The 26,281-nt window shown below is 37.1% G+C and overlaps 1 protein-coding gene across 4 annotated transcripts in view; it reads right to left on the bottom strand.

Moving 5' to 3' along the window:
* Positions 1-26,281, bottom strand: part of EPB41L5 (erythrocyte membrane protein band 4.1 like 5) — a 169,233-nt gene that overhangs the window by 77,421 nt on the left and 65,531 nt on the right. For 3 of the 4 annotated variants that reach the window (XM_019973958.2, XM_019973967.2, XM_070768966.1), the window contains 5 exons: positions 22,015-22,184; positions 20,442-20,548; positions 18,781-18,808; positions 12,726-12,768; positions 12,215-12,321 (listed from right to left, as the gene is read on the bottom strand). In XM_019973958.2, coding sequence (XP_019829517.1) covers positions 12,215-12,321; positions 12,726-12,768; positions 18,781-18,808; positions 20,442-20,548; positions 22,015-22,184 — 455 coding nt within the window. Of the gene's footprint in view, positions 1-6,668; positions 9,098-12,214; positions 12,322-12,725; positions 12,769-18,780; positions 18,809-20,441; positions 20,549-22,014; positions 22,185-26,281 lie in introns of those variants that run through there. The other variant, XM_019973976.2, reaches the window with a different exon arrangement.

The raw sequence follows: 26,281 nt of genomic DNA, 5'->3' as shown, positions 1-26,281 counted from the left end.
TGTCAACATGTAGATTTTAGGTTTTAGTCTGAGATGAGGACCTTGGACGGTCTGAGCAGAAGCAGAACGTGATATAGTCTAAACTATAATTAATGGGGAGCATGAGACAGGCGCCAAGGGCGACGGGAGACGAGGTTAAGACAAATTATATGGAAACAGGGCAGGAGCAGTAAACAGTGACAAGCAAACTCTGGATATAAAGTCAGAACTGGCAGAATTTATTGACTGATGAGAAAGAGGAGGAGCCAAGACGATGACAAGGTGCTGAGATCTAAGCCAGCGCTTCCTGTGCCTCAGTGTGAGGAGCATCTCCAGGAGAGCACGTGAAACAGCACTGGGCCTCACTGGGGCCAGTCCATCTGGACACAGGAGGGCAGACCGAGCACAGATGATCTGACAGAGAGACATTAATCCACCATCAGATTGTAAGATGTACAGGAGATCACTTCTGATGGCTTGTCTTCTCAGTGAACAGGAAGCAAGGTCATGACCTGAGACTGAGTGAATGAGAAGCAAGGAGATGGTGGAGGTTTACAAGAGGAGACATTACTGCCACCAAGTGGGAAAATCGACAGATTCAGGATTTCAGCAGCATTCAAGGTCTGAAACTTGAGCTCAATAGCCAACATTTAAAGTCAGACTATTTATAGGCAAAACACTCTCCGACATACATCACAGCAGGATCCTCTATGACCCACCTCCCAGAATATTGGAAATAAAAGCAAAAATAAACAAATGGGACCTAATTAACCTTAAAAGCTTCTGCACATCAAAGGAAACTATTAGCAAGGTGAAAAGACAGCCTTCAGAATGGGAGAAAATAATAGCAAATGAAGCAACCGACAAACAACTAATCTCAAAAATATACAAGCAACTCCTACAGCTCAACTCCAGAAAAATAAACGACCCAATCAAAAAATGGGCCAAAGAACTAAACAGACATTTCTCCAAAAAAGACATACAGATGGCTAACAAACACATGAAAAGATGCTCAACATCACTCATTATCAGAGAAATGCAAATGAAAACCACTATGAGGTACCATTTCACACCAGTCAGAATGGCTGTGATCCAAAAGTCTACAAATAATAAATGCTGGAGAGGATGTGGAGAAAAGGGAACCCTCTTACACTGTTGGTGGGAATGCAAACTAGTACAGCCACTATGGAGAACAGTGTGGAGATTCCTTAAAAAACTGGAAATAGAACTGCCTTATGATCCAGCAACCCCACTGCTGGGCATACACACTGAGAAAACCAGAAGGGAAAGAGACACGTGTACCCCAATGTTCATCGCAGCACTGTTTATAATAGCCAAGACATGGAAGCAACCTAGATGTCCATCAGCAGATGAATGGATAAGAAAGCTGTGGTACATATACACAATGGAGTATTACTCAGCCATTAAAAAGAATACATTTGAATCAGTTCTAATGAGGTGGATGAAACTGGAGCCTATTATACAGAGTGAAGTAAGCCAGAAGGAAAAACATAAATACAGTATACTAACGCATATATATGGAATTTAGAAAGATGGTAACAATAACCCGGTGTACGAGACAGCAAAAGAGACACTGATGTATAGAACGGTCTTATGGATTCTGTGGGAGAGGGAGAGGGTGGGAAGATTTGGGAGAATGGCAATGAAACATGTAAAGTATCATGTGGGAAACGAGTTGCCAGTCCAGGTTCGATGCATGATGCTGGATGCTTGGGGCTGGTGCACTGGGACGGCCCAGAGGGATGGTATGGGGAGGGAGGAGGGAGGAGGGTTCGGGATGGGGAACACATGTATACCTGTGGCGGATTCATTTTGATATTTGGCAAAACTAATACAATTATGTAAAGTTTAAAAATAAAATAAAATTGGAGAAAAAAAAATAAAAAATAAAAAATAAAAAAATAAAAAAAAAAAAAAAAAAAAAAAATAAAGTCAGACTATTTAATGATATGGCATTTCACATTTCCCATCCAAATGCACAGAGGACAGAAATGGATTTACCCAGGATTATTTGGAGAAGGAAATGGCAACCCACTTGTGTTCTTGCCTGGAGAATCCCAGGGACGGGGGAGCCTGGTGGGCTGCCATCTATGGGGTCGCACACAGAATCAGACACGACTGAAGTGATGCAGCAGCAGCAGCAGCAGCAGCAGCCCCAGAATTTAGCTAGATATGTACAATTGGGGCGGGGGGAAGGGGGGCTTCCCTGGTGGCTCAGTGGTAAAGAATCCACCTGCCAATGCAGGAATAGTGGGTTTGATCCCTGGGTTGGGAAGATCCCCTGGAGAAGGAAATGACAACCCACTCCAGTATTCTTGCCTGAGAAATCCCAGACAGAGGAGTCTGGCAGGCTACACAGTCCATGGGGTCAAACAAGAGTTGGGCACCACTAAGCAACTAAAGAGCACAAGTACATAAGGGGAAGGATCATGGAAAGTGACTGTGTGTGTGAGGAAGAGAAAGGAGGTGGTGTTCTGGTAGATATTCAGCAAATGCTGAGGTGAATCAGAAAAGAAGACAGCGATACGAGATTCCCAAAATCTTTCACTTAAAACCTTGCAGTACTAGCCCCAGGTCTCTTCACCAAATCCAAACTCCTCCAACTGCCAGTCCATGTCTTTCCAACCCATTCAAGCACTGGTTGGTGCTACTGCTCCAGCATAACAGGCGTTTCAGCCACAGAATCAATCTGCAAACCCTCTGGTACCAAGGCTTCCCAGGACTCTGCTGGAAGAAGTTGGTCCCCAACCAGAAAGAATTAACACAAGTTGTTAAAAATGGGTCTTATCTCTAAACTAGCAGAAGTGAAGTGAGTCGCTCAGTGGTGTCCGACTTTGCGACCCCATGGACTGTATCAGTTCAGTCAGTCATGTCCAACTCTTTGTGACCCGATGAACCACAGCATGCCAGGCCTCCCTGTCCATCACCAACTCCCAGAGTCCATCCAAACCCATGTCCATTGAGTCCGTGATGCCATCCAACCATCTCATCCTCTGTCGTCCCCTTCTCCTCCTGCCCTCAGTCTTTCCCAGCATCAGGGTCTTTTCAAATGAGTCAGCTCTTCGCATCAGGTGCCCAGAGTATTGGAGTTTCAGCTTCAAAATCAGTCCTACCAATGTACACCCAGGACTGATCTCTAGGATGGACTGGTTGGATCTCCCTGCAGTCCAAGGGACTCTCAAGAGTCTTCTCCAATACCACAGTTCAAAAGCATTAATTCTTTGGTACTCAGCTTTCTTCATAGTCCAACTCTCACACCCATACATGACCACAGGAAAAACCATAGCCTTGACTAGATGGACCTTTGTTGGCAAAGTAACGTCTCTGCTTTTGAATATTCTGTCTAGGTTGGTCATAACTTTCCTTCCAAGGAGTAAGCGTCTTTTAATTTCATGGCTGCAGTCACCATCTGCAGTGATTTTGGAGCCCCAAAAAATTAAGTCAGGCACTGTTTCCACTGTTTCCCCATCTATTTCCCATGAAGTGATGGGACCGGATGCCATGATCTTCATTTTCTGAACGTTGAGCTTTAAGCCAACTTTTTCACTCTCCTCTTTGACTTTCATCAAGAGGCTCTTTAGTTCGTCTTCACTTTCTGCCGTAAGGGTGGTGTCATCTGCATATCTGAGATTCTTGATATTTCTCCCGACAATCTTGATTCCAGCTTGTGCTTCCTCCAGCCCAGCGTTTCTCATGATGTACTGTGCATATAAGTTAAATAATCAGGGTGACAATATACAGCCTTGATGTACTCCTTTTTCTATTTGGAACCAGTCTGTTGTTCCATGTCCAGTTCTAACTGTATAGTCCATGGAATTCTCCAGGCCAGAATACTGTAGTGGGTAGCCTTTCCCTTCTCCAGGGGAATCTTCCCAACCCAGGGATCAAACCCAGGTTTCCAATATTGCAGGCAGCTTCTTTACTAGCTGAGCCACAAGGGAAGTCCAAACTAGCAAGCCTGCAATTAAATAATCACTGAAGCTAGTGGCTGGGCTTCAACTGTAACTTTGCTGTAGGAAATTCTTCTGTGTAATAATATAGATTCTGATGGTATTCACATGCTGGATGTGTCCACAGTTCTCTGGATGCCCCTCTAACTAGCTCCACAAGAAAAACCAAGGTAGCAGCTGTCTTCCTATATCATCTCACCTTTCATTCTTTTCTTTTGTTCCATCCCTAATAATTTGAATAGTTTCCATTATATATTAATAATAATCAGTTGTGTCTGTAGATCAAGCCTTTATTAAGAAATCTGCAACTTCTTACAAATCCTAATCATACTCTGGTATATACCTTATTTGTTTTTAACATATTAAAACTAGTTAAAGACAAACAAACAGGAATTCCTTTGACAACAAGAAATTAGGTCTATAGCTGCTGAACCTGTTTTCAAGAGGAGGAGTATAGGTTTGTTACACCACCAAGGGAGGCTCCAGTCACACTCCTTAGAGAATGTTGTTCACTGAGTCAAGTATCTCTTCCCATGCCAATGTAAACAAAATGCTGGCCAGCTGTCAGGAACAAAACAGAAAAAGTTCACTCAAGCACCATCACCCAGAATTAAGGCCATGGCTTGCTGTTAGGAGAACAGAGGCTTATGTAATCTTCTAAAAACAAAAAGTCTGTGACAACAATTTCTTCTTGAAAAAGAGGAACACTTAATTTTCCACTTTAGTGTAAGTAATAAAATACATCATTAAACTTTTTTTCCTTTCTGCAATCTCTTTTGAAATTTTCTCTTCTCTAATTTCACTCATTATCTGAGGCTCATATGATCCTCCCACCAGCGCAAAGAGCTCAAAGGAGCTAGTGTGTTACAAATTAGCAGGGGTCAAGAATTGAAGAAAGACATTTCGATATTTGGCAAAACTAATACAATATTGTAAAGTTTAAAAATAAAATAAAATTAAAAATAAATAAATAAATAAAACTAAATTGTAGAATTGAAAAAAAAAAAAGAATTGAAGAATTGAAGTCATATAACACATTTTCCACATGCCTGTGCCCTAGTATCTTTACCATCGAGGTAAATGTCAGCTGAGCAAGACAGAATTCTCACAATGATTTCATGTGACTAAAGTAAAAGTTAATTTATATGACGAGAGGAGGAAAAAGATTTATGTTCTTGAAAAGGAGAAGCTGAGGAAGAACGCCATACCTAAATTCACATGATTCATAACATCTAGAAAAGATCTGACAAATCACATTTTATGCATGAGACAGAGGCGCATGGAGAGAGGGACTTCCCCACCACAGACGTATCTTCACATTCGGTCCCTTACATAAGACCATCTCACATGCAAGCATTCACAGCAATTCTGGAAGCAAGGTATAACTGATAATGTGGTATGATGTATATTAAAATTAAGAAGTATGTGGGGGTAAAGAGATTAAATATCATTGGCACAAGATGATTTTATTTCTCCAAATCCATATAAGTCCTGTATACCATGGATATAAAATAAATTAATGCAATGTGATATTTTCAAACTCAATATTCAAAGCTCAGCACACGAAACATAATGGTCTTTCAAAGCAGTTAATGATGATTTACAAGTGAAGAGTCTGCTCCAACCAAGACAGAGCACTGTGGTTCAAGTGCTGACCACTCCACCATCAGAGCACACGGCCTTAACACAGGACAACCGTCTTCCCACTTCTCAGTTTACGTCTGTGAATGTGTACAGAAAGGGGATCAAAGCAGAGGGGATCAAAGTGTCTTCTTATGCCTATAAAGCCAGTCATTGCATAATACCCTTCTTCCTCATCAAACCCCAAACACTAGAGCCCTCCGCTCCTTACCCTTTCGTCTATTTTCCTGTTTCACAAGACAGAAAGATGAAACACGGGATATCAAGACACATGAAAGTTATAAACCCAGGTTACTAAACATAATTATTTTTTAGCAAATCAACAAATATGCAAAAATCTAGTACGTAAGAGAAACTCCCATAATTAAGGCTCAGCTAATGGTTTTATCCCATGAAATAAGCTGCCTCCCTGTCCTCCATTCAGGAGAAACATAAGCTGTATAACCCTGACATGTTTACATGGCACCTTCTACATCCTGAGCAATTTTAACAATAAAGAATGATACAAATGTCATGAATACCAATAGCTTCCAAGTCAACACTTTAAATAAAAGAGCCCCCACTTAAAAATGATCTAAATTATACTGATATTACAATATTTGTACACAGGCTGCTTTTTTCTCTGTAAAATTACAGACACATATATAATAGGATAAAGTTTGTTTTTCTCTGTAAATTCATCAAAATGTGTGAATACCCTATTAAGATCAGAAATGTCAGATTATACTCAGAGATAGGTAAATGCCTCAGAAGTGCTTTTACCATTGAAAGAAATAATGATCTTAAGAAGCTCATGTATTTTCATGCATCAAAGTGTAAAGGTCACTTTGCTATCTTTGCTGTTTCTATAAAAATGCAGCTGACACAAAACCAACTTAATTCAAGATGTTAAAATTAGTTAAACAAAATTAGCCAAAGCCCTGAAGTTGAATCACATGATCTTGGTGTTCTGGGCTGATGGATCCCTCTGATCAAAAGGAGAGTAAACAGCCAAGTAAGGTGCTTCTGGAGTGTTATTAGGTCCCCAATCAACGACGTAGGATCACTGACCTTTTAGACAGAATAAAATGCAGAGTATAAAAAGGTTGGTGACAATTTATTTAATTTAGGTTAAGCTGCTAATGAACTCTTCATACCTCGGAAACAATTTATATATCCATCTTGAAAATACCAGCAGGAAATATTCCCAACATTTACACTCTGAGATCCTGGAGCACAGGAACTTGTATGAAGTAGAAAGGTTTGATTCTATGACCGTTCAGCCTTAGCCCTTCACTCCCCTACCCTTTGCTACCTTCTTGCCCTGTCACCCCTCCAACCCAGTCTCTATCAGCAGGAATTTTCAATTATGATCCTCCCACTGCTGCAAAGAGCTATTTTATAACAATGTTTTCAAACAAAGGAAAACCATGTGATTCTTCCATTATTTAAATGTAACAGTATTAACTTAAATTCTAAGTACAGAAATGACCACTTTTACTATAAACAGAAGAGTTTATTCTTCAATCACAATCCTTCTGTACTTCCCCAAGTTAAGATTCTGGGTAAGATGAATATGAGGCATTATATCAGGAGTTCAGACTTTAAGATTAATTTTAAAGTGAGAGAAGTCAAGCCTTAGGACTTTCTAAGAGACCAGAAAGCTGTGTTGATATTATGCCTCTTTCTGGTTTCTATTATATAGTAAGGTTTTAATCATATTCATACCCATGAAATCTTTTCTTAAATGGAACAAATCAGAGTTTCTGTGTTTAAAATGTTATGATTCAAATTCCCTTAAAAAAAAAAGCATCACCATTGACAATAAGAATCTGAGCTATGTAAAATCTAGCAGAATCATGAGGGGTACACATTAGTGGCCATGTTTAAGCACGCTATGATGACAGCCTTCCAGAGTTTTCAGCTGGGCTATTTAAGATATGTATCTGCTCATATGTAGATACATTAAAGAATACTTATATATGACTTAATAAATTCAGATTGAAACCTGCCTATAAATTAAATTCCCTAAATATTACTTACTTCTGATTATTTATGTCTTATACGGACAAGTTGTATTGTATTTGCAACTAAGAACCCACTAATATAAGGCCCTCTGAAACTTTACCTTCATCTAGCAGAGACAGTAAGACTGACCACTGAGGTGAGCAGAATAGTACACAAGTTATGTTGTTTTTAATTAAATCTTCATTATCTTGATGTATTATGAATTCTCAGACAATAAAATGACTCTCTATATATACAGGTTAAACGTTTAAAAATTTTGTTAAAATTTTTTAAACTCTAAAAAGACAAAAGAAATTCTTCCCTTTATATCATCTCCCATTACATCAGAAATATATTTCTTCCAGTTAATTTGCCTCTATGAGTTAAATCAAAGAGCACAATTACATTCTGAAGTTCATAAAGGACCAAAAATAATAACATATGCAAAAATTGATTAAAAGTGATATGCATTAAGTATTAAAGGTGATACAGTTTTGGCTTCAGAATTTTATTTTAGAGGTTGTGCAAGGCCAGATTATGAACCTGTTTGCAAACCTGGGAAATCTATCAGATGCATGAGATAAAAGAGAAAAGTGAAAAGGCAAAAGTAAATACATGTTCCATTTGTACAACCATTCAGTAGTAATATAACCATTCAGCTCACCATTGATTAATCAGTTAATCATGCAAAAGTAACCATTCAGACTCCTCTCTTTACATGAAGCACATTATAGTGATTTCTAGACCTTCTGTTAATTTAAAATACTTGTGTTTATTAAAAAGTAAGTTTTAAATTTAATATTACAGTAATTAAATTATAGAACCTCAGGCACTCAACTGAAATTAAGACTTAGGTCACTTCAGAAGTATTAAAAATAGTGTGTAAGACTGGTCTATAAAAGTATCACCACAGGCTGATCCACCTGGCCTGGACATACTCCCTTCTGTGTGTACTTTCAGTGGGACTGATTCTTCTCACTTCCATCTACTGGTACTGCATGGAGGCTGGGGTGATAATGGGCAGCTTATTCATAAACACAAATCTTCTCCTGAAAAATCTTCTAAGTGATGTGTTAACATGTTAAAATCACGAAAAAATCTTTCCAAAATATCCTTTGCAACACAAAAATATTTGTCACTATCACTGATGGCATATAGCTTCTTCAGATCCTTTTCCCTTTCACAGAAGATTTCAATTACAAACAACACTACCCAACGAGTGATTCAGTGTAAAATATCTTCTCCCAAATTTTCTTAATATGATTGATCCTCTATAAACTCTAGAAATGTATACCATCAACTTGCACAACAAAGTCCTAGTGCCCAAGAGGCTCAACACTCATATGTCAGTCATGGCTGCAGGGCCAGGAAAATGAGCATTCTGCTGGGCTCCTGCATTCTTCACATTGTGCTCATGGACAAAGGCAGGATAGTTTCTAGGTGCAGGATGGGGTGGGGACAAGGCCCTTGTGTCCCACTGGTTTCCACCACGTTGAGAGCGATCACCGGCAGCCGAGAGCCTGGATGGTTGGGGTGGGAGGGGAGCACAGTTAGTCAACAGGAGAAGATGAAGGTGTAAGAGGTAATAAAGAAGGCCATGTGACCAGCATGCACCACTGCTACGAGCAGTTACCAGCATCTACTCCATGCAATGAGAACATCCAAGAACAACAAATGGGGAAATCCACAAAGTTACATGTAGTAGAAAATGGCAATATGGAAATATGCACAAGTAATCAGAATCAGGTGAATTAAATAAAGAAGGAAATTCACAGAGACCAAGACACTTTGTATCTGTCCCTGATATCGTTATCAAAATCAAAGGCAGAAAAGTTGCCTGAGGTCCTAATGAGAAGAAAAAATGCTTATAATCTATTTCATTCAAGTATCAGAAAGGACAATTTTACATAAGGACAAAGCCACATACAGCAAAGGGCAATTGTGAAAACTTATTTCACAAATCAAGTGGCATAAAACTGAAGTCCAGGAAACAAAATTCAGAAAGAACATTAAAAAAAAAATCTGCCCTCACAGAGGCTGTGTAATTGGACATCAATGTTTCCAATTAACAATGGAGAAACACTGTTTCTTCTACAGTGAATGAAATTCAACAGGTACAGATAATGTGATGAGAAAAAGCCCCTCCAAGAAAGTGTTAATGCCTTTTATCACAATTGCTATAAACAACATATGAAAGTAAGAGAGTGAAACATGCAAAGAAGCAGTTTCTGATTAGAAATGATCAAAGTCCTCCAGTAGAAAGAACACATTTGCCAGAGTTTTGTGCATGACCAAAAGGGCAGCACACATTTAAGGTAACTACAAAGGGAAAAAATCACCTCAATTATAAAAATGTCTAAGGACAGACATTCTATTCAACTAAGGCATGCATCTTCACCTTTCTTCCTTAAGGAAACTGAAAATAAATTAGCTAAAAGGATTTTCAGAACAAATTTGGAAGCCTTTTTCGTTTTTTTTTTTTAAACAATAAAATTATCATCTTTCCTTCAACTGCAATACAAGCTGTTCATCAGATCTAACCCAGAAAACTCACAGCCCGCAATCTAGGGTCTCTAAAAATTTAGAAAATTTGGTTTATATTCTCCCCTACATATGCAAGATTTTCCACATAGTATTCAGTTTTGTTTATAAGTAGATAATGGGCTTTAAATACATAAATTCTCAAAAGATAGTTTAAATATTGGGTAATTCTATACTGACATACCAAATCATTCACTCAAATAATGGTGTCATTTAGAAGATATCAGCCATAAAAAGCTACAGAACTGAACAAAGAGTACATTTAGATTAAACTGGTTAAAAGTTATCTACCAGAAATAGAATAGTCCATTATTCCACCCAACCGTCCAAACCCAGGGAGCATTTCCAAATTTTATTAATATCACTTTCTAAAGGAGGACTGTTTTAGATTCATGTGAAAGTATTAGAATCAGAACATGCAGAAATAGAAATTAAAATGTAGATTCATCTTAAGGCTGGGGAACCCATCAGCTCCAAGACAGGCCAGCTCTATGCTTAGTCCCAGGTCTTGCTGACACACACTGAGGCATGCTGGGCCTGAGGGCCACCACTGTGCTCCATTTCCACAAAAGCAGTCACAATACAGTTATATAAAGAAGGACATACAGCTCCAAATTTATTTTTCTTGAAATTCAATACTCAGAGAATCAGCATTCTCTTTTTTAATGCTGCATCAAAGGAACTGAGTAATGCCTAACAAATCAAATAGATTTAAATATGTACCAATTAAAATTGAGAAGCTAAAGATTTAAACATTATACAGATACAAACAAACCAGACTCTCATTCCATATTAACATAAAATGTAAGCATGTATTAAATGAGCTCTTTTTTAGTTGAAATCTCAGTACTATGTTTCTTTGCCAAAGACTTGGCGGTAACAGAGAGACAAAACACAGCCTCTTACTGGAGCTGTGTTTTCAGTAAGAAACCACAGAAACTGTTTTTAATGGCTTAAAAAAATAAAGACTAAAATTTGACATGTAGAAGCCTTGCTGTTTATCCTTTAAGTGTGTGCCCACATGCACACACACACACAAAGTACCCTTATCATATTCTCAAGTAGAAAGGGCGGGGGAGGGTCATCGGAAAACACGAGGGCAAAAACCCCTTGATCTTAGAAACTTATCAAGTTATTTGGAACTGAAGCAAAAATATGCCCAATCATCAAGAGCAAAGCACCTTGCTGTTAGTTAAGCCAAAATAACAGTGAAAAACAATTACATAGCAAAGACTGAAAATAATCACCAACCACTGTTGACCCACCACCATGAAGGAAGAGCTGGTTGCACAGAAAGCTGACCCAAACCTTGAGATCACCAACAGAAACTCATTAGATTTCAGGTAAACAAACTGAGAGCAAGAGAAAAAGAGAAAAATCCTATCAATTATCAAAGTTCATATCATAAACAGACAAAACTTGAACAGATGATGCCCAACATGACCACTCAATCAAATAATCCCCAAGGAGCCCCCCAGGCCACATGTATTTATTTGGGAAGGGATGAAACCCCTGGATTAATCCCATAAGCCACAAAGTATCCATATTTGTACACTCACTATTAGTCTAAAAAAAAAACCAAAAAAAACAGACCCTGGGACTCTAAACAAAGGAAGTATCTTCCCATCATTAGATTATTTCTCCACCCCTTCCCCATGGAATATTTCATGCTTTGTTCTATTGGACTATAATTATGGTTCTGTTTTGGCTTTATCTCCTCCAGTCTTTAATAAAGAAACCACATCCAAAGCAATAGCATCATGTTGTGTAGAATAACATGGAATGAAGACATGATCCTTATGGATCTGGGAAAAGGTCCTATCAAGTAGCACTAAAGTCTTTTTCAACAGAAAACCACTGCCACTCCCAGCTCACACTAACCAGTCAGGAGAGCCATCTCACAGGCTTCAGTGACACTGTCACCCTGCTTCATCTGCATCCCTAACTCATCCCAAAAACAACATGCTTTTTTTGTCACCTTACAAATATGAATAATTTGCTTTCAATCATATTTCAAGTAGTCTAAGATTATGGCTGGGGATTCAGAACACCCTTAGGCAAGCAACACTTTATTTTGGTTTAATGAATAAACGAACCATTTCTTGTCATGCTGGTCTGCTCCAGGACTCTTTGGAAGATTCTCGACCTCCACTACCACAGGACCAGAAGGAATCACAGGCACAGTGGACCTCACACCCCAAGCCTTTGGACAAAAATTATAAAAGATCTCTTCACCAGTAAGTAGAATATTAACATGAAATACTAGCTACACAGTGAGCAGATACAACAGTAATAAACATAGCAATAAACAAATGCTTGAAAGTTATATACCACCTTTGGGACAGATAATCATCTAACTGAATATTGGTATTTTTTCATTTTACAGGATTTACAAGGTCAGAAAATGTTTTATTATAACATTAAAACCTTTTCTAACATCTTAAGAGAATAAAGTAACAGGTCTCATACTGTTGAGCCATTTTACAGATAAAAAGAAAATGCACAAAATTTTTCTGAGGTTACACCAGTATGAAAACTGAATTAATAATACTATTGTTTATCATATTGATAGTGTTCTAGTGTTTTAGAAGCTTAATACTCTCTTACCTGTTGGGAACCATTACTCTGAGCTGAAACATTGTTGTGAACACTGTAATGGGGGAAAAAAAAAATAAAGAAAAAAATTACCATGAGCACCCAAAATTAAGAATGGACGATGTCCAGAATACATCTGCTTTTACTGGCAAACACTTTTCTGCTCATATGATATTCCCATATACCTGTATTCTACTTGTGCTTTAGATATATACGTCACTATTAATCTTGTTTATTCACTGGACAACATCTGTCAAAGACAACAAAATAAAGACAGCTGCACAAATGATTCCTTAAGGCATTAAGTACAAACACCCACACAAACTTACCTGTCACTTCTTCTGTATATTCCTACCCTCTAAAGATTTTCCAAGGTCATTCAGCATTTTATAACTCAATAGACCTTACTATAAACTTAGAAGCTTCTCTATACACCCTTCTCCTCCAAATGATTTGTAAGTATGCATTTAAATCTTTAGTTTAGACTGTGCTCATTCCCTTCCCACTACCCCCAAAAAAGCACTTAAAAAAACTCAGCATATAATACAACATAATAAACAGAAACAAACCTCAAAGCTGGCAAAAAAAAGAACAAATATTCAACAAGAACCCGAAGATGAGATACTAACACAACAGAGTAAAGTAAATAAAAGAGTTTACTGACTTCAGACCTTCTAAAATGAGCATAACTAGTATCCCGAGAAAAGGAATTCAGCTAAGGTAACTGAAAATATATTCAGTGTCATTAAAAAAAAAAAAAAAAACTTCTCTGAAAGTGAGAAAAATAATCTATAGATTTAACAAGAACATTGTATTCCAAGGAGATGAAATGTAGAATTAAATACATTCAGTTCCTTATTGTTATACTGCTGACCTTCAAGAACAAGGAAACACTTCAGAGAAGAGTTTAAGGAGATGTAAAAGCACATCACTGCCAGTATCAGGCTAGCACAGAGTTCTCCATGGCAATCCTCAAAGAATACCATACCCAGCCAGGATGTCATGCCAGCAACAGGAAATGGGCAAAGCTTCACAAACACAAAATAAACTCTGAATACAGGATCCAGGAGCCTTCTCAGAGAGGGAGAACAAAACATAAGTAAATGATGATGAAAGACAACCAATTAAGAAAGAACTCAAGATGAAAAGGCCTTGCTAAAAGGCTGGGGGAGGAAGAGTAACCATTTTATATCTCATATTTTACTAACCACAGCTCTATTACAAGTCAAGTCAGCAGAACAAGCACCTCTACTGCCTGGATTCAAATCAAAACAGCACCACTAGCTTTGCTCTCTGAACTGCAGTTTCCTTATTTGCATGGAGCTCTTAGCAAAGCACAAAGAACAGTGACAAATACAACTAAACAAACAAACAAATTAAATCTTTTAAAATATATATGTTTAGTGTAGAATCTGTTGCCAGAGCCACTGGGAAACAAAACACCTGTCAGGCAGAATTTCTTTTACTAATCTTGCTGTAATTCCCAAAACACACTGTATTATATATTAAGGAACTCTTAAATCTCCACGTTAATGAAAACCCACTCAATCTGTATGGTTCAGAAATGACACATTACTCTGTGGCCCTTTGGTTACACTCTGAAGCTTTTCTTTGAACTGGGAATAACTCCAGTAGGTGATAGGTAAAAGATGAAGAAATACCATGAGAGAAAAAAAAGCACTTATAATAAGTGATACAGGACTCTCACTCCCTATTTTAGAACAACATGGAAGACAGGAAGCACTGTTTTCTCATCACTCCGCTAGTATGAAAGTAACAGATTACTTTTCGTTACTGACCCAATGCAGCTCCTTTTTAAAGAAATGTTTTGCTCTAATGCCTTCTCTATGTATCACTTCTTACACCATTTCTTCTTTTCCTCTTTTCTGTCTTCAAGTCTGTTCACTAAGTCTGTGCAAGAAGTACTAATAAATGAAATGTGAACTGTCCTTTAAAATGTCACCTCTTCCTAAGATAGTTTACATTGTCAAGACCTATGAGGGAGTAGTTAGAAACTAACCTCAGCCAATTTAAAAACCTGTTATTCAAACAAGCACAGTTTTTCAGGTCAAATAGTTGTGCTTTTTCAAACAGTACTGTTTTCCATGGTTCACTGGAGAAGCTGCTCATGCAAACAGAAACCCAAGGGCAGGAATGAAAGGGCATTCCTGCCAGTCCCAGCTCAGGGTCTCTCAAGCACTGTCAGGAGCAGAGCTCAGTAACTTTCAGGAGAGTGGCCCTCCTCTACATTTCATTCCTAAAAATTTATTCTAATTAAAAAGTAATAAAGTATCTGCTTAAATACCCCATTTTTGCTCTGTTTTCCAGAGCCAAAAGCATTGCTCAGGAAGACACAGTAAAATTTAACTAAGGTTAAACCAATCTCAATTCTAGAAAAGAGACTATATAGTCATATTCACTTTTTGGTCAGAAATATGTATTTCAGAAAAATTAAAAGGACAAACTCCTGCAAATAAAATAAGTTAATTTTTCAACTACATATCACTGCTTGAACGCTTTCTTTTACATTTCTGCAAGAACCTCTTCACTTTAAGTTCTAATATTCTGTCCCAGCCTGTTTTTCAGGGAAGCAAAACATGATTAATTAAACAAACAAAAGACAAAATACTTTACACGGAACACCTCTTAACATTTCTCCACCATTCTTAAAAGCATAGCCTAAAAATAAACCCAAGAAAAACTAAAGTGCATAGCTCAGAAAACACAGAAAATGTTTTTACCTAACTAAAAATTCACAGGGCTTCTCTGGTGGCTCAGATGGTAATGCATCTGCCTGCAATGAAGGAGACTTGAGTTCAATCCTTGGGTTGGGAAGATCCCTGGAGAAGGAAATGGCAACCCACTCCAGTACTCTTGACTGGAAAATCCCATGGACAGAGGAGCCTGGTGAGATACAGTCCATGGGACTGCAAAGAGCCAGACACGACTCAGCAACTTAACACTTTCACTCTCAAAAACTTACAGTAGACAAAATCTCTCACCTTTCTCCTTACTCCTTACTGATTTATTTATTGTTAACAGCTTACTGACAGCTAAAGGAACTTTAGAGGAATCCTTACTCAAAAAGCAGAGTGCTTCTGTGATGAGTCACTAATCATAGCCTGGCTTTACTGGCTTTCTAAATGAAAACAAAACTGAATACGACATCGCAAGGTGAGACCAATCCTACTCAGCACCCAAAACAACTCCTTCTGAAGGAGCTCTAGTTATACATCTGCTGCACAGGAGATTATACAATTTTTTTTTTTTTTTAAATGAGAACGAAACTAGATTTGTATGTCTTGAATCTGATAGTTTACCAGGCATTCCAGGAGGCTCTGCTTCACACCAATGGTTGAGAAGCATTACATGAAACTACACTACTACTACTAACTGAGTCATCAGAAGCAGGACTTCAAGAATCATGGTCTGAAGACGGGGCAAATCCTCTTCCCAGCAAAACAAACATTTGGCTGGTGAAATTGTTTTTAAAAAAATCATTAAAAGAATACATCAAATGGAGACATTTATTCAAGACAATCTACTCAGTCTGAAAGCTGAGTCTGGAATCTGAAACTCAGTTTTCTCTCCTCCTGGTTCTCCTGTGTTCAGTGTTGTGGGGGCCTTACTCCAGGTGGGTGAGGCCAAGAAGACAATTTGCTCCCTGCATCCAGAATGTAAATCAGCTATTTTAAATATACCTGAGAAGTAAAGAAACCACATGTGAAAAAATAAAAGTATGACAACACTGTGTTCACAAATAAAGAGTATTTTAAACAGAGAAATTATCTTTAAAAAAAAAAAAATTCTGGAGTTGAAATGTACCGTAACTGGAACAAAAAGTTCACTAGAGGAACACACAGCAGATTTTAGCAGACAAGAGAACCAGTAGCTTGAAGGTAGGTCAAATGAGATGATCTAGTCTGAGGCACAGAAAGAAAAAGAATGAGGGAACATGAACAGACTCAGAGGTCTGCAGGTCCCATCAGGAGAGCAACATGCATGTAATGGGAGTCCTGGAAGGAGAGGAGAAAGAGCAGGGGAAAAAATGTGAGAAATAATAAGTAAAAATTTTCCAAATTTGATAAAAACAGCTAAGCCATGGAAAAGCAACCAGAAGGGAACTGGACTGACCACACTTTTATCTGACTAAGTAGACTTTAATACAAAACAGTTACTAGAAAAAGAGAGGAAGAATAAAATAATCATAAACAACATATGCACCTCACAGGAAGTTCCAAATACATGAAGCACAAAGAAAGAACCAGACAACTAACTGGAGACTTTAACAGTCCACATTTCATAAAGGATAGGACTAGCCCAAGATCAATGATGAAATGGAAGTGAACAACAGTAACAATCAAGTAGACCTAACATATCTACAGGACATGACACTCAACAGCAGAATAAACAGTATTCTCAAGTACACATACATGAACCATTTTCCAAGATAAACTACATGCTGGGCCATAAAATAGGCTTTACAACTGTAAAGGGATCAAAATCATGTGAAGTACATTCTATAACCACAATGGAACAAAATAGAGAGAGAGGAAAATTTAACCTACAAATGTGTATGTTAAGCAAGATACTCCCGAGCAGTCAATAGGCCAAAGAAGCTATCACAAGAGAAATCAGAAAATAATTTGAAGGAATAAAAATGAAAATACAACAAAACAAAACTTATGAAATATGATTAAAGCAGTGCTTGGAGAGAAATTCACAGCTATAAATGTTATATTAAAACAATAAAGATCTCAAATCCCAATAAACTGATATTCCACCTAAAGACACCAGAAAAAGAAAACTAAATAAAAAGCAAGCAGAAGGAATGAAATAATATACCAGAGAGAAAGTTAACAAAATAGGATATAGAGCAAAACCAAAAGCTGGCTGAAACCAAATGAAACCAAAAGCTGGTTCTTCAAACAGGCCAACAAAACTGAGAAACCTTTATCTAGAGTGATCAAGGGAAAAAGAAACTCAAAGAACTGAAATCAGAAATTAATGAGGGGTGTGTGTGCTCAGTCATTCAGTCGTGTTCAGCTCTTTTTGACCCCATGGACTGTAGCTCGCCAGGCTCTTCTGTCCATAGGATTTTTCAGGCAAGAATCCTGGAGTAGGTTGCCATTTCCTCCTCCAGGAGATCTTCCCCACCCAGGAATTAAACCCGTGTCTCTTGCGTCTCCTGCATTAGCAGGCAGGTTCTTTACCACTGTGCCACCTGGGAGTCCTGAATGAGAGGACATCACCACAAAGCTTACAAAAATAAAATGGAAAAGAGAAAAATATGAACAACTGTATGCCATAAATCAGATTATTTAGGTAAAATGGAAAAATTCCGGAAAAACACAAACTCCTAAACTGATTCAAGATAAAAATTAAATATGAATATATCTACAACAAGAAACTGAACTGGAAATTTTAAAATGTGACATAAATAAAGCCCAGGCCAGATGGTTTTAATGGTGAATTCTACCATATATTTAAAGAATTCTTTACAAATTCTGCCCTAAAATTAGAAGGAAATATTCCCCAACTCATTCTATGAAGCCAGAACCACCCAGATAAAGACAGTACAAGAAAACTACAGACCAGTGTCTTTGATGATACAGACACACAAATCCACAACAAAACTAGTGAACCAAATCCAGCAACATATAACATAAAGAAAGACTATACACCATGACCAAGTGGGATTTACCCCAGGAGTAAAATGAACTGCTTATCTACAAATCAACCTTTGTTCTTCGAGCTCCCTGAGAGCAAGGGTGACAGTGTATTCATCTGCATATCCTCAGTCACACACCAATAACAAATGTATGTCATTCTCAATATGAACAGCACAGCTAATCAACCCACTCTTTTTCTTTAAATAGCTTTATTTTTGTTGTGCCAACTTTACCTGGCACTATGTATTCATTTGTTCCCTGCCATGTCTGCCATGCTCAGGGACAAGGAAACACTCTGACGGGCCTTCAACAAATATTTGTTACATTAATGACAGCAACTACAGAAATGTTAAAACATTCTAGTATCAACCCCTAAAGAGCAAGACATTACCCACCTGAGTTCTTCAGGTTTTCCTGTACTTGCTGACAGAAAAAAGAAAACATCCCATTAGTTTCCCTCCAACATGATAAACTGCTTTACCATTTTTTTTTTTTAACTTTTTGTCCCACAGCACAGCATGCAGGATCTTAGTTCTTCAACCAGTGACTGAACCCGTGCCCCCTGCACTGGAAGCACGGAGTCTTAACTGCTGGACCACCAAGGGAAGTGACTACAAAAGTAAACCCTAACTGCTTTGTAAGCTATTTTCCACTATATTTAAAAATCTTCATTTCACAAAAGTGTTCTAGGGTTCATGCCATTAAAGTGAGTAATGACAATTATTTCCAATTTTTAAATAAGGCAATGAAATAAGTATACATTAAGAAAAGAAAAGAATCATCTGCAAGCCTCCAGAATAAGCTGATAGCGAAAAATCATCAGTGGAGTCTATGAGGTAATTAAGGATATTAAACAAACTGAAACGGTTTCATTTATAGCTACATATTAATTTATAGGTACATCAAAACATATGACTATAAGTCAGTTTTCTGAAAAAACTGATGTTGCCAATATCAGATCATGGCAATTATTTATAACTCTGACACTGGACATACTTAAAATGCAATCTGGGGACTTCCCTGGTGGTCCAGTGGCTGGGACTCCGTTCACAATGCAGGGGCCTGGGTTTGAGCCCTAGTTAGGGAACTAGATCCCACAGGCTGCAACTAAGAACTCACATGCCACAACTGAAAATCACACATGCCGCAACAGGGACTGAGGACCCAAGTGCCACAACTAAGACCCAGCACTGCCAAATAAATAATTTTTAAAAATTCAACTCTGATTTGAAACAATCACAAGTTTTAGCTTACTGGTCAAAGTAAACCACTCTTTGTATTATATAATTAAAGTAACAAACAACCAGGAACATTTATGAATTTGGAAATGTCTATGTACAATGTACACTGATGATTAAATATAAAAATTAAACTTAACAGAATCTTTAGTATTATAACACAATACAAAATAATCTTTACTTAAAATTTATTCATCATATACCAATGTTTTAAAAAATACTTAAGGGAGATCTGAAAGTCAAAAAGGGAGGGAAGATGTTGTTCTACAGAAGAACTAAAAGAGTAAGAACAAAAACTGAACACAAACTTAGCACAGTGTCTGAACTGTGACTGCTGCTGCTAAGTCCCTTCAGTCGTGTCCGACTCTGTGCGACCCCATAGACGGCAGCCCACCAGGCTCCCCCGTCTCTGGGATTCTCCAGGCAAGAACACTGGAGTGGGTTGCCATTTCCTTCTCCAATGCATGAAAGTGAAAAGTGAAAGTGAAGTTGCTCACTCGTGTCCAACCCTCAGCGACCCCATGGACTCCGGCCTTCCCAGCTCCTCCATCCATGGGATTTTCCAGGCAGAAGTACTGGAGTGGGGTGCTACTGCCTTCTCCGGAACTGTGACTAGCTTCAAGCTTAACCTCAGCAACAGTATAGGCAGTTTTTCCCCTTGTATTTTTAAAAACTGATTATGCCAGAAGCAAATGCAATTATTTAAATAAGAGTACTTTAGTACTCCTGATATAACAGAGATAAGAAGACTGAGACATCTTTCCCTCCAGTCAATAATACAGCACAAGATAAACTGTCAGGACAGGGCTGCATTTCACCTTTCACTTGCAGAGTTCGTCGAGAATACCGCTTGCTTGGCCTTCTTTCAAAGGATGTTGATCTTCTTGCTTTATTGGTCTTAGTGGTCTGATACTCAGTTTTCCCACTAAAATAAAAGAGACATTTAACAGGAACAAGAGAATTTCAGGCTTACAGTAACCAGATACACAAAATGAGGTTTTCCTTAAAAGAACCCTCCTGAACTTTATCAAAATAGTCTTGATGACTCTCTTTATCACACCATTCTTTTCACTCTTCAGGCTTGTGTGAAAGATGCAACACAAGTTATATTGTTTTTTCCTAATTATGCACATCACCTAATAATATATTAAGTAAGTTTGAAATATCTGTGCTTTTATAGAACGCCTCTCTTTCCCACCCACACTCCTCAATGCACGATGTACAATTAACTCAAGATTTTCCATTACTTTCTCTAACTGTGATATGCTTTTCAGAAGACTTTTTCAGAAATATTAAAACTATTTTAATATTTAATACTTATCTTTATTGACATTTAAATTTTTCCAAAATGCCCCCCTTTTAATGTAAGTAAAACAGAAGCTCTCTTACGTGAATTCCATGCACAGTCAACTTGCCACATTACTGATATTATCCATTCCTTCTTTAAATCATACTGAAACATGCTGAAAACTCACCAACAATAAGCTACTCTGAGTAAACCAAAACATTTCTAGCTTATGACTAAGAAACATGGAGTATGCAAGAACAATGGAATGTCAGGTTTATAGGGACCAGAAATATTATCCAGATTAATATCCCACTAGTACACCATACTCATTTTCTACATGGTATCCAGCTGCTGGATGAAGACTACTTAAAACTCCTACTAAGTGGATTTAAACTAGGGGTTAATTAATACATAAAGCAAACATTAATGTTCGTCAACAGATGAAAGGATAAGGAAGATGTGGTATTGGTACAAATACACAATAGACTATTACTCAGCCATAAAGAAGAATGAAATAATGCCATTTGTAGCAACATGGGTGGACCTGAAGGGTATTATGCTAAGTGAAATAAGTCAGAAAGAGAATGATACTCTATGACAGCACTTATACATGGAATCTAAAAAGTAAACGAGTGAACAGAACAGACTCGCAGACACAGAGAACAAACTAGTGGTTACCAGTGGGGAGAGGGAAGGGAGGTGGGCAAAAGACAGGTAGAGGATTAAGAGGTACAAACTACTTTGCATAAAATAAACAAGCCACAAGGATATAGCATACAACACAGGGACTATGGTCAGTATTTTATATAACTAAACTGTTTTTAACAGGAAAAATTCTGTTAAATTACTCCTTAAAAAAAAAGAAAACATCAAGAGGGATATGGAATCCATTACACCATTACAATATTCTCTTATCTTTTCAAGACATTACAACCAATAACAACATATACCATTTTTTCTTCTACTTTGGCCAAAGAAATACTCTGGCAAACTGATTCATCTTTCTATGCTCTAGTTTTCACATCTGCAAATGAGGAACCGGGCTACATTTTCTGGCCTCTATGAAATTATGAAAGATACAGCAAACAGCCACAAACATTCACCTGTATCTAAACCGTGATCCTAATCGAATAAATCCTGATCGATGAGAATTCTTTTGGACAGGGCCTCGCAGGCGGAAGAAGGCATGATGCTCCACAGCACATTTCCATAAATGTTTGCATGCTTTGGGATGATCCAGTCTAAAGACAAACGTATGCTCCTGCTCCTTGCCCTGAAAAAGAAACGGATGTTAACAGAGGTAATTTTTAACTCAGATACTCCTGTCATCTGTTATTCAGCTACAAATACAACCACAGCAATATCAAGGAACAAATACTAATAAAGCATCTGGTTTTCTCCCTGAAACTCTGATACTCTCTAGAGCTACCTACAAAGAAAGGCAGAGTTAAAATCAAGCTGTCCATTTTCTCAGCCAATATAAAATTATTCCTTAAAGTTTCCTCTAGTTACACGATCTCATTTCTCAGAGATATTAAATGAACCTTTCTCTGCCATACTTCAGGATAAATGAATGTATAATTATAATTAAAAGGTTCACAGAAGATATGGCAATATACATAACAGCCTTAAAAATGGCCACATTCCTGGTCCTAGTAACCATCCTCACAGGAATCAAATTATACTAGTTAATATCCATAGCCACTTTTCTACGAATTTCACATGAATTGTCTCAATGAGTAGATACTATCAGTAGCTCCATTTTACAGATAAGAAAACTGAGGATCAAGAAATTAAGCCCAACATCACAAAGTTAGTAAGAAAAGAAACTAGAGTTTGAACCTCACCATTGAGACACCAGCACCTACATTTGTAACAACTAAGCTATAATGTGTCTCAAGGGGAAGACTTTCACAACCAAAATTTATACCCCAAGATTTTCTTCAATCTCATTTATAAAAGTAAAAACTGGCATAAAACCCTAAATGTTCAAAACATGAGAAATGTAATCAAGTAAACAATAACATTATTTAAACAGTACACAAATAGATAAATGAATAAAAGATAAATGAACTAATGCACTACTGGTGATTCAAGTTGCAGAATGTGATACATAGGTTAAAGTGAATGAACTAGAACTACATGGCTACAGATGCTTAGGTAAAATGAGCAAGTTACCAAAAAAAAAAAACCCCACCTTAATGTATATAATATATGTAATATACATATATATGCAGATTTCTAAAACATTCTACCATGTGTCATGATGTGGTTATATTTACAAAAGGTTAGAAAATATGAGACTGATACCCTGAAAGAATGAAGAAGAAAGGCACAAGCTTTGGCTTAGACGTTAGCTGTATAAAATATACTTTTATTAATTTATCTAGTTCTAAAAGGGATCTGAAGCAGCAATGCCAAAAATGTTAAATCAAAGTGAGTAAAATGGTTTACAGTTTCAATTATACTTCTCAGTATATTTTTTAATAATATTTTGTCATTTAAAATACTTCATAAACTTCATCCATAGTTTCTTAATAACCTTGATACAGGCAGAGATCCTTATACTTAAGACACAAAACATACACTAGTCACAAAGGAAAAAATGTATAAACTACATTCCATTCCATTCCAATCTTTTTTATCCAAAAGATACTAATAAAGGAGTCAAAAGGCAAACCAAGGTGAAGCTAGTTACAACATATGTATCTCACAAAGAAGTGACACCCAGATATAAAAAGAACTTCCTTGGTGAGATGAAAAATACACAACCCAACAGAAAAATGAATGAAAAACTTAAACAGGCATTTCTTAAAAAAGAATATCCAAACATCCAACAAATGTAAGTAAGTGCTATACTGAAACTGTCATCAAGTAAAACCCTAAAATGATTCCTCAACCAGAATGGATGAAATGAGAAAAAGAACACTGAACACGAGCAAAACAAGAGCAGATTAAACTCTCACACACTCCAGGTGGGAGAGCAGTTCACTTGTGTAGACACTGGCCAACAGTCCAGCTGTTTCCATAAAAGCCAAACACACGCACATCCAGGGTTCAGGGTAGCACTCTTAACACCAGCCAAAAACTAAAAAAAAAACTCAAATGTCCATTAGTAGCAGGATAGATAAATACTGGTCTATTCATGTAACTGTACACTATACAACAGTAGGAATGAGCCAACTACAGCCACCTCCTACAGCAGGGCTGAAAGCTCACAATCACAGCCCTGAAATACAGAAGGAAGACTCAAGGAGAACAGTCTCAGTGAGGGACATTTATACCAAGGTCAAAAGTCAGGTGAGTGGTTATCCTTGGTCAACTGGACCTGGAGGGGCACACAAGGGAAATTCCCTTATTCTGCTGGAATTCTATTTTCTCACCCTGGTACTGGTCATAAAAGTGTACATAAAAACTCAAGCTGTACATTTATTCTTACACTTTTCTGAATGTATGTTATATTTCAATGAAATGTATCAACAAAAACTACACAAAGAAAAAATAAAACAAAAAACAAAACATGAAAAAATGTCTTTCTCAAGACAGGGAAAAGCCTTCTGTGACATAAAACCCAGGATCCATAAAAGATGAATATATTTGCCTACTTAAAAAGTCTTAAAGTACATGACAAACCCCACAATAAGAACCGTTAAAGGACAAACAACTATTAGATAAACTATTTATAATGTCAGTGACAAAGGGCAAAACCTGTAAGAAAAAGGCCAATAACCCAAAGAAAAATCGGCAAAGGAATAGACAGTTTGAAGAAAAGGAAATCAAGCAATTCAAATGTATGACAAGATGTTCAGTATCACTCACAAAACCAGAAATAAAATTTAAACCTACAATGAAATTCCATTTTTTTTTAACCTTTCAGATACAAATGCGATTAATTCCCTCCTAGAGGTAAGCCTGAACACTGAAAACTATGCAAGTTGGTAGGATCACTCTACATCCAGGACAAATGTACATAAGCATTTAATCCCACAAATCCCCCTCAAGGACATTATTCTATAGATACTTGCCAATGTATAAATTATATGTAGTTAATAGTGAATAAATGTCAATTAATGGTAACTGATTAGAGTGCAGCGTACACTAGAACACTATGCAGTTTAGTTTGCTTTTATAAGAATGGAGAACAACTTTACATACTGATATAGAAAACATTCCAAGTTAGAACATAAAGTTTAAAAAGGATAAGCAGGAGAACAGTGCATAAGCGTGGCAACCTCTGCATAGAAATGATATACACATTTGCTTGTATATATGTATAAAACACCTTCAAAAATATATCTAAGAAGTTAATACTGTGTTAGATTAAATCTGAAATTTCATCAATTCTAAGATGTACAATTATGTTATGGCCCAATAAGTATCACCAATTAAACTATGACCATATTTTTTATCATATAGAACTGTATCTTATTCTTCCTGAGTGATTCCTTTAGATTTAGATACAAATATCATTTAATCACATCTGTGCTTAAATAAAAAGGAAAACATTTTGTAAATCAGATTGTCTTTAGATGTGAAACCTGACTCTTCTGAAGCATTTTCAACTCATTTGTCAATAATATAATGATCATCTGTGCCATCAAGACATTTCTTTTTTAAATGCTCGATTATTGTCTCTGATATTCCTCCAAGCTGTGTGACAGGGTAATGCTTTGCATGTATCTCAGTAATACAACTGAAAACTTTCCAAAAACTTGAAATTGTTTTATCTAATTTTCAGGATCTCCTTTTTTCAGGTTCTGCTAAGTAGCCCTACTCACACTTCACTGTGCATACACATCTTTTTAACATTTGACCTGTTTGCTTTTATTTATATCTGTCTATATATTTCCAATGTTATTACTTGGCATGCAATAAAATTACTCACAATTCCGTGGTTTTTGAAAATGTACAGAGTCATGCAACCATCACCAAAATCAGGATACAGAATAGTTCTCTCAACCCCCAAATTTCTTGTGCTGTTTCTTTGCAGTCAAGCCTCCTCACACACCCAGTCCCAAAGGATCAGTGAGTGATTCCCTATTCCTGTAAGGGCTGCCTTTCCTAGACTGTCACAGAATGGAATCATATAGTCATAATCTTTTAATCAGACTACTTACCCTTAGCATAATTCATTTGAGATTCATTCATGTTGTTATGAGTTTATCAATTAGGAACTAGATTTAACTGAAAAACAGATAATCCTTAGTATAGAAGGCTTTATTAAAAAATATTAGGTACATCTTTTTGATTAATCTTTTTTGATCATGAACTAAAGGCACAAGGCCATTTAGATATAATTTTTTATACACTTGAGATACACACTCATCAACAAAGGAACAAGAACAGTCTTTTATTTAATCTTTAATCTTA

Source organism: Bos indicus, chromosome 2 (genome assembly GCF_029378745.1).
Source record: "Bos indicus isolate NIAB-ARS_2022 breed Sahiwal x Tharparkar chromosome 2, NIAB-ARS_B.indTharparkar_mat_pri_1.0, whole genome shotgun sequence".
NCBI classification, from domain to species: Eukaryota; Metazoa; Chordata; class Mammalia; order Artiodactyla; family Bovidae; genus Bos; species Bos indicus.
The sequence above is the reverse complement of the archived record's forward strand: the minus strand, read 5'-3'. Positions and strand labels throughout refer to the sequence as shown.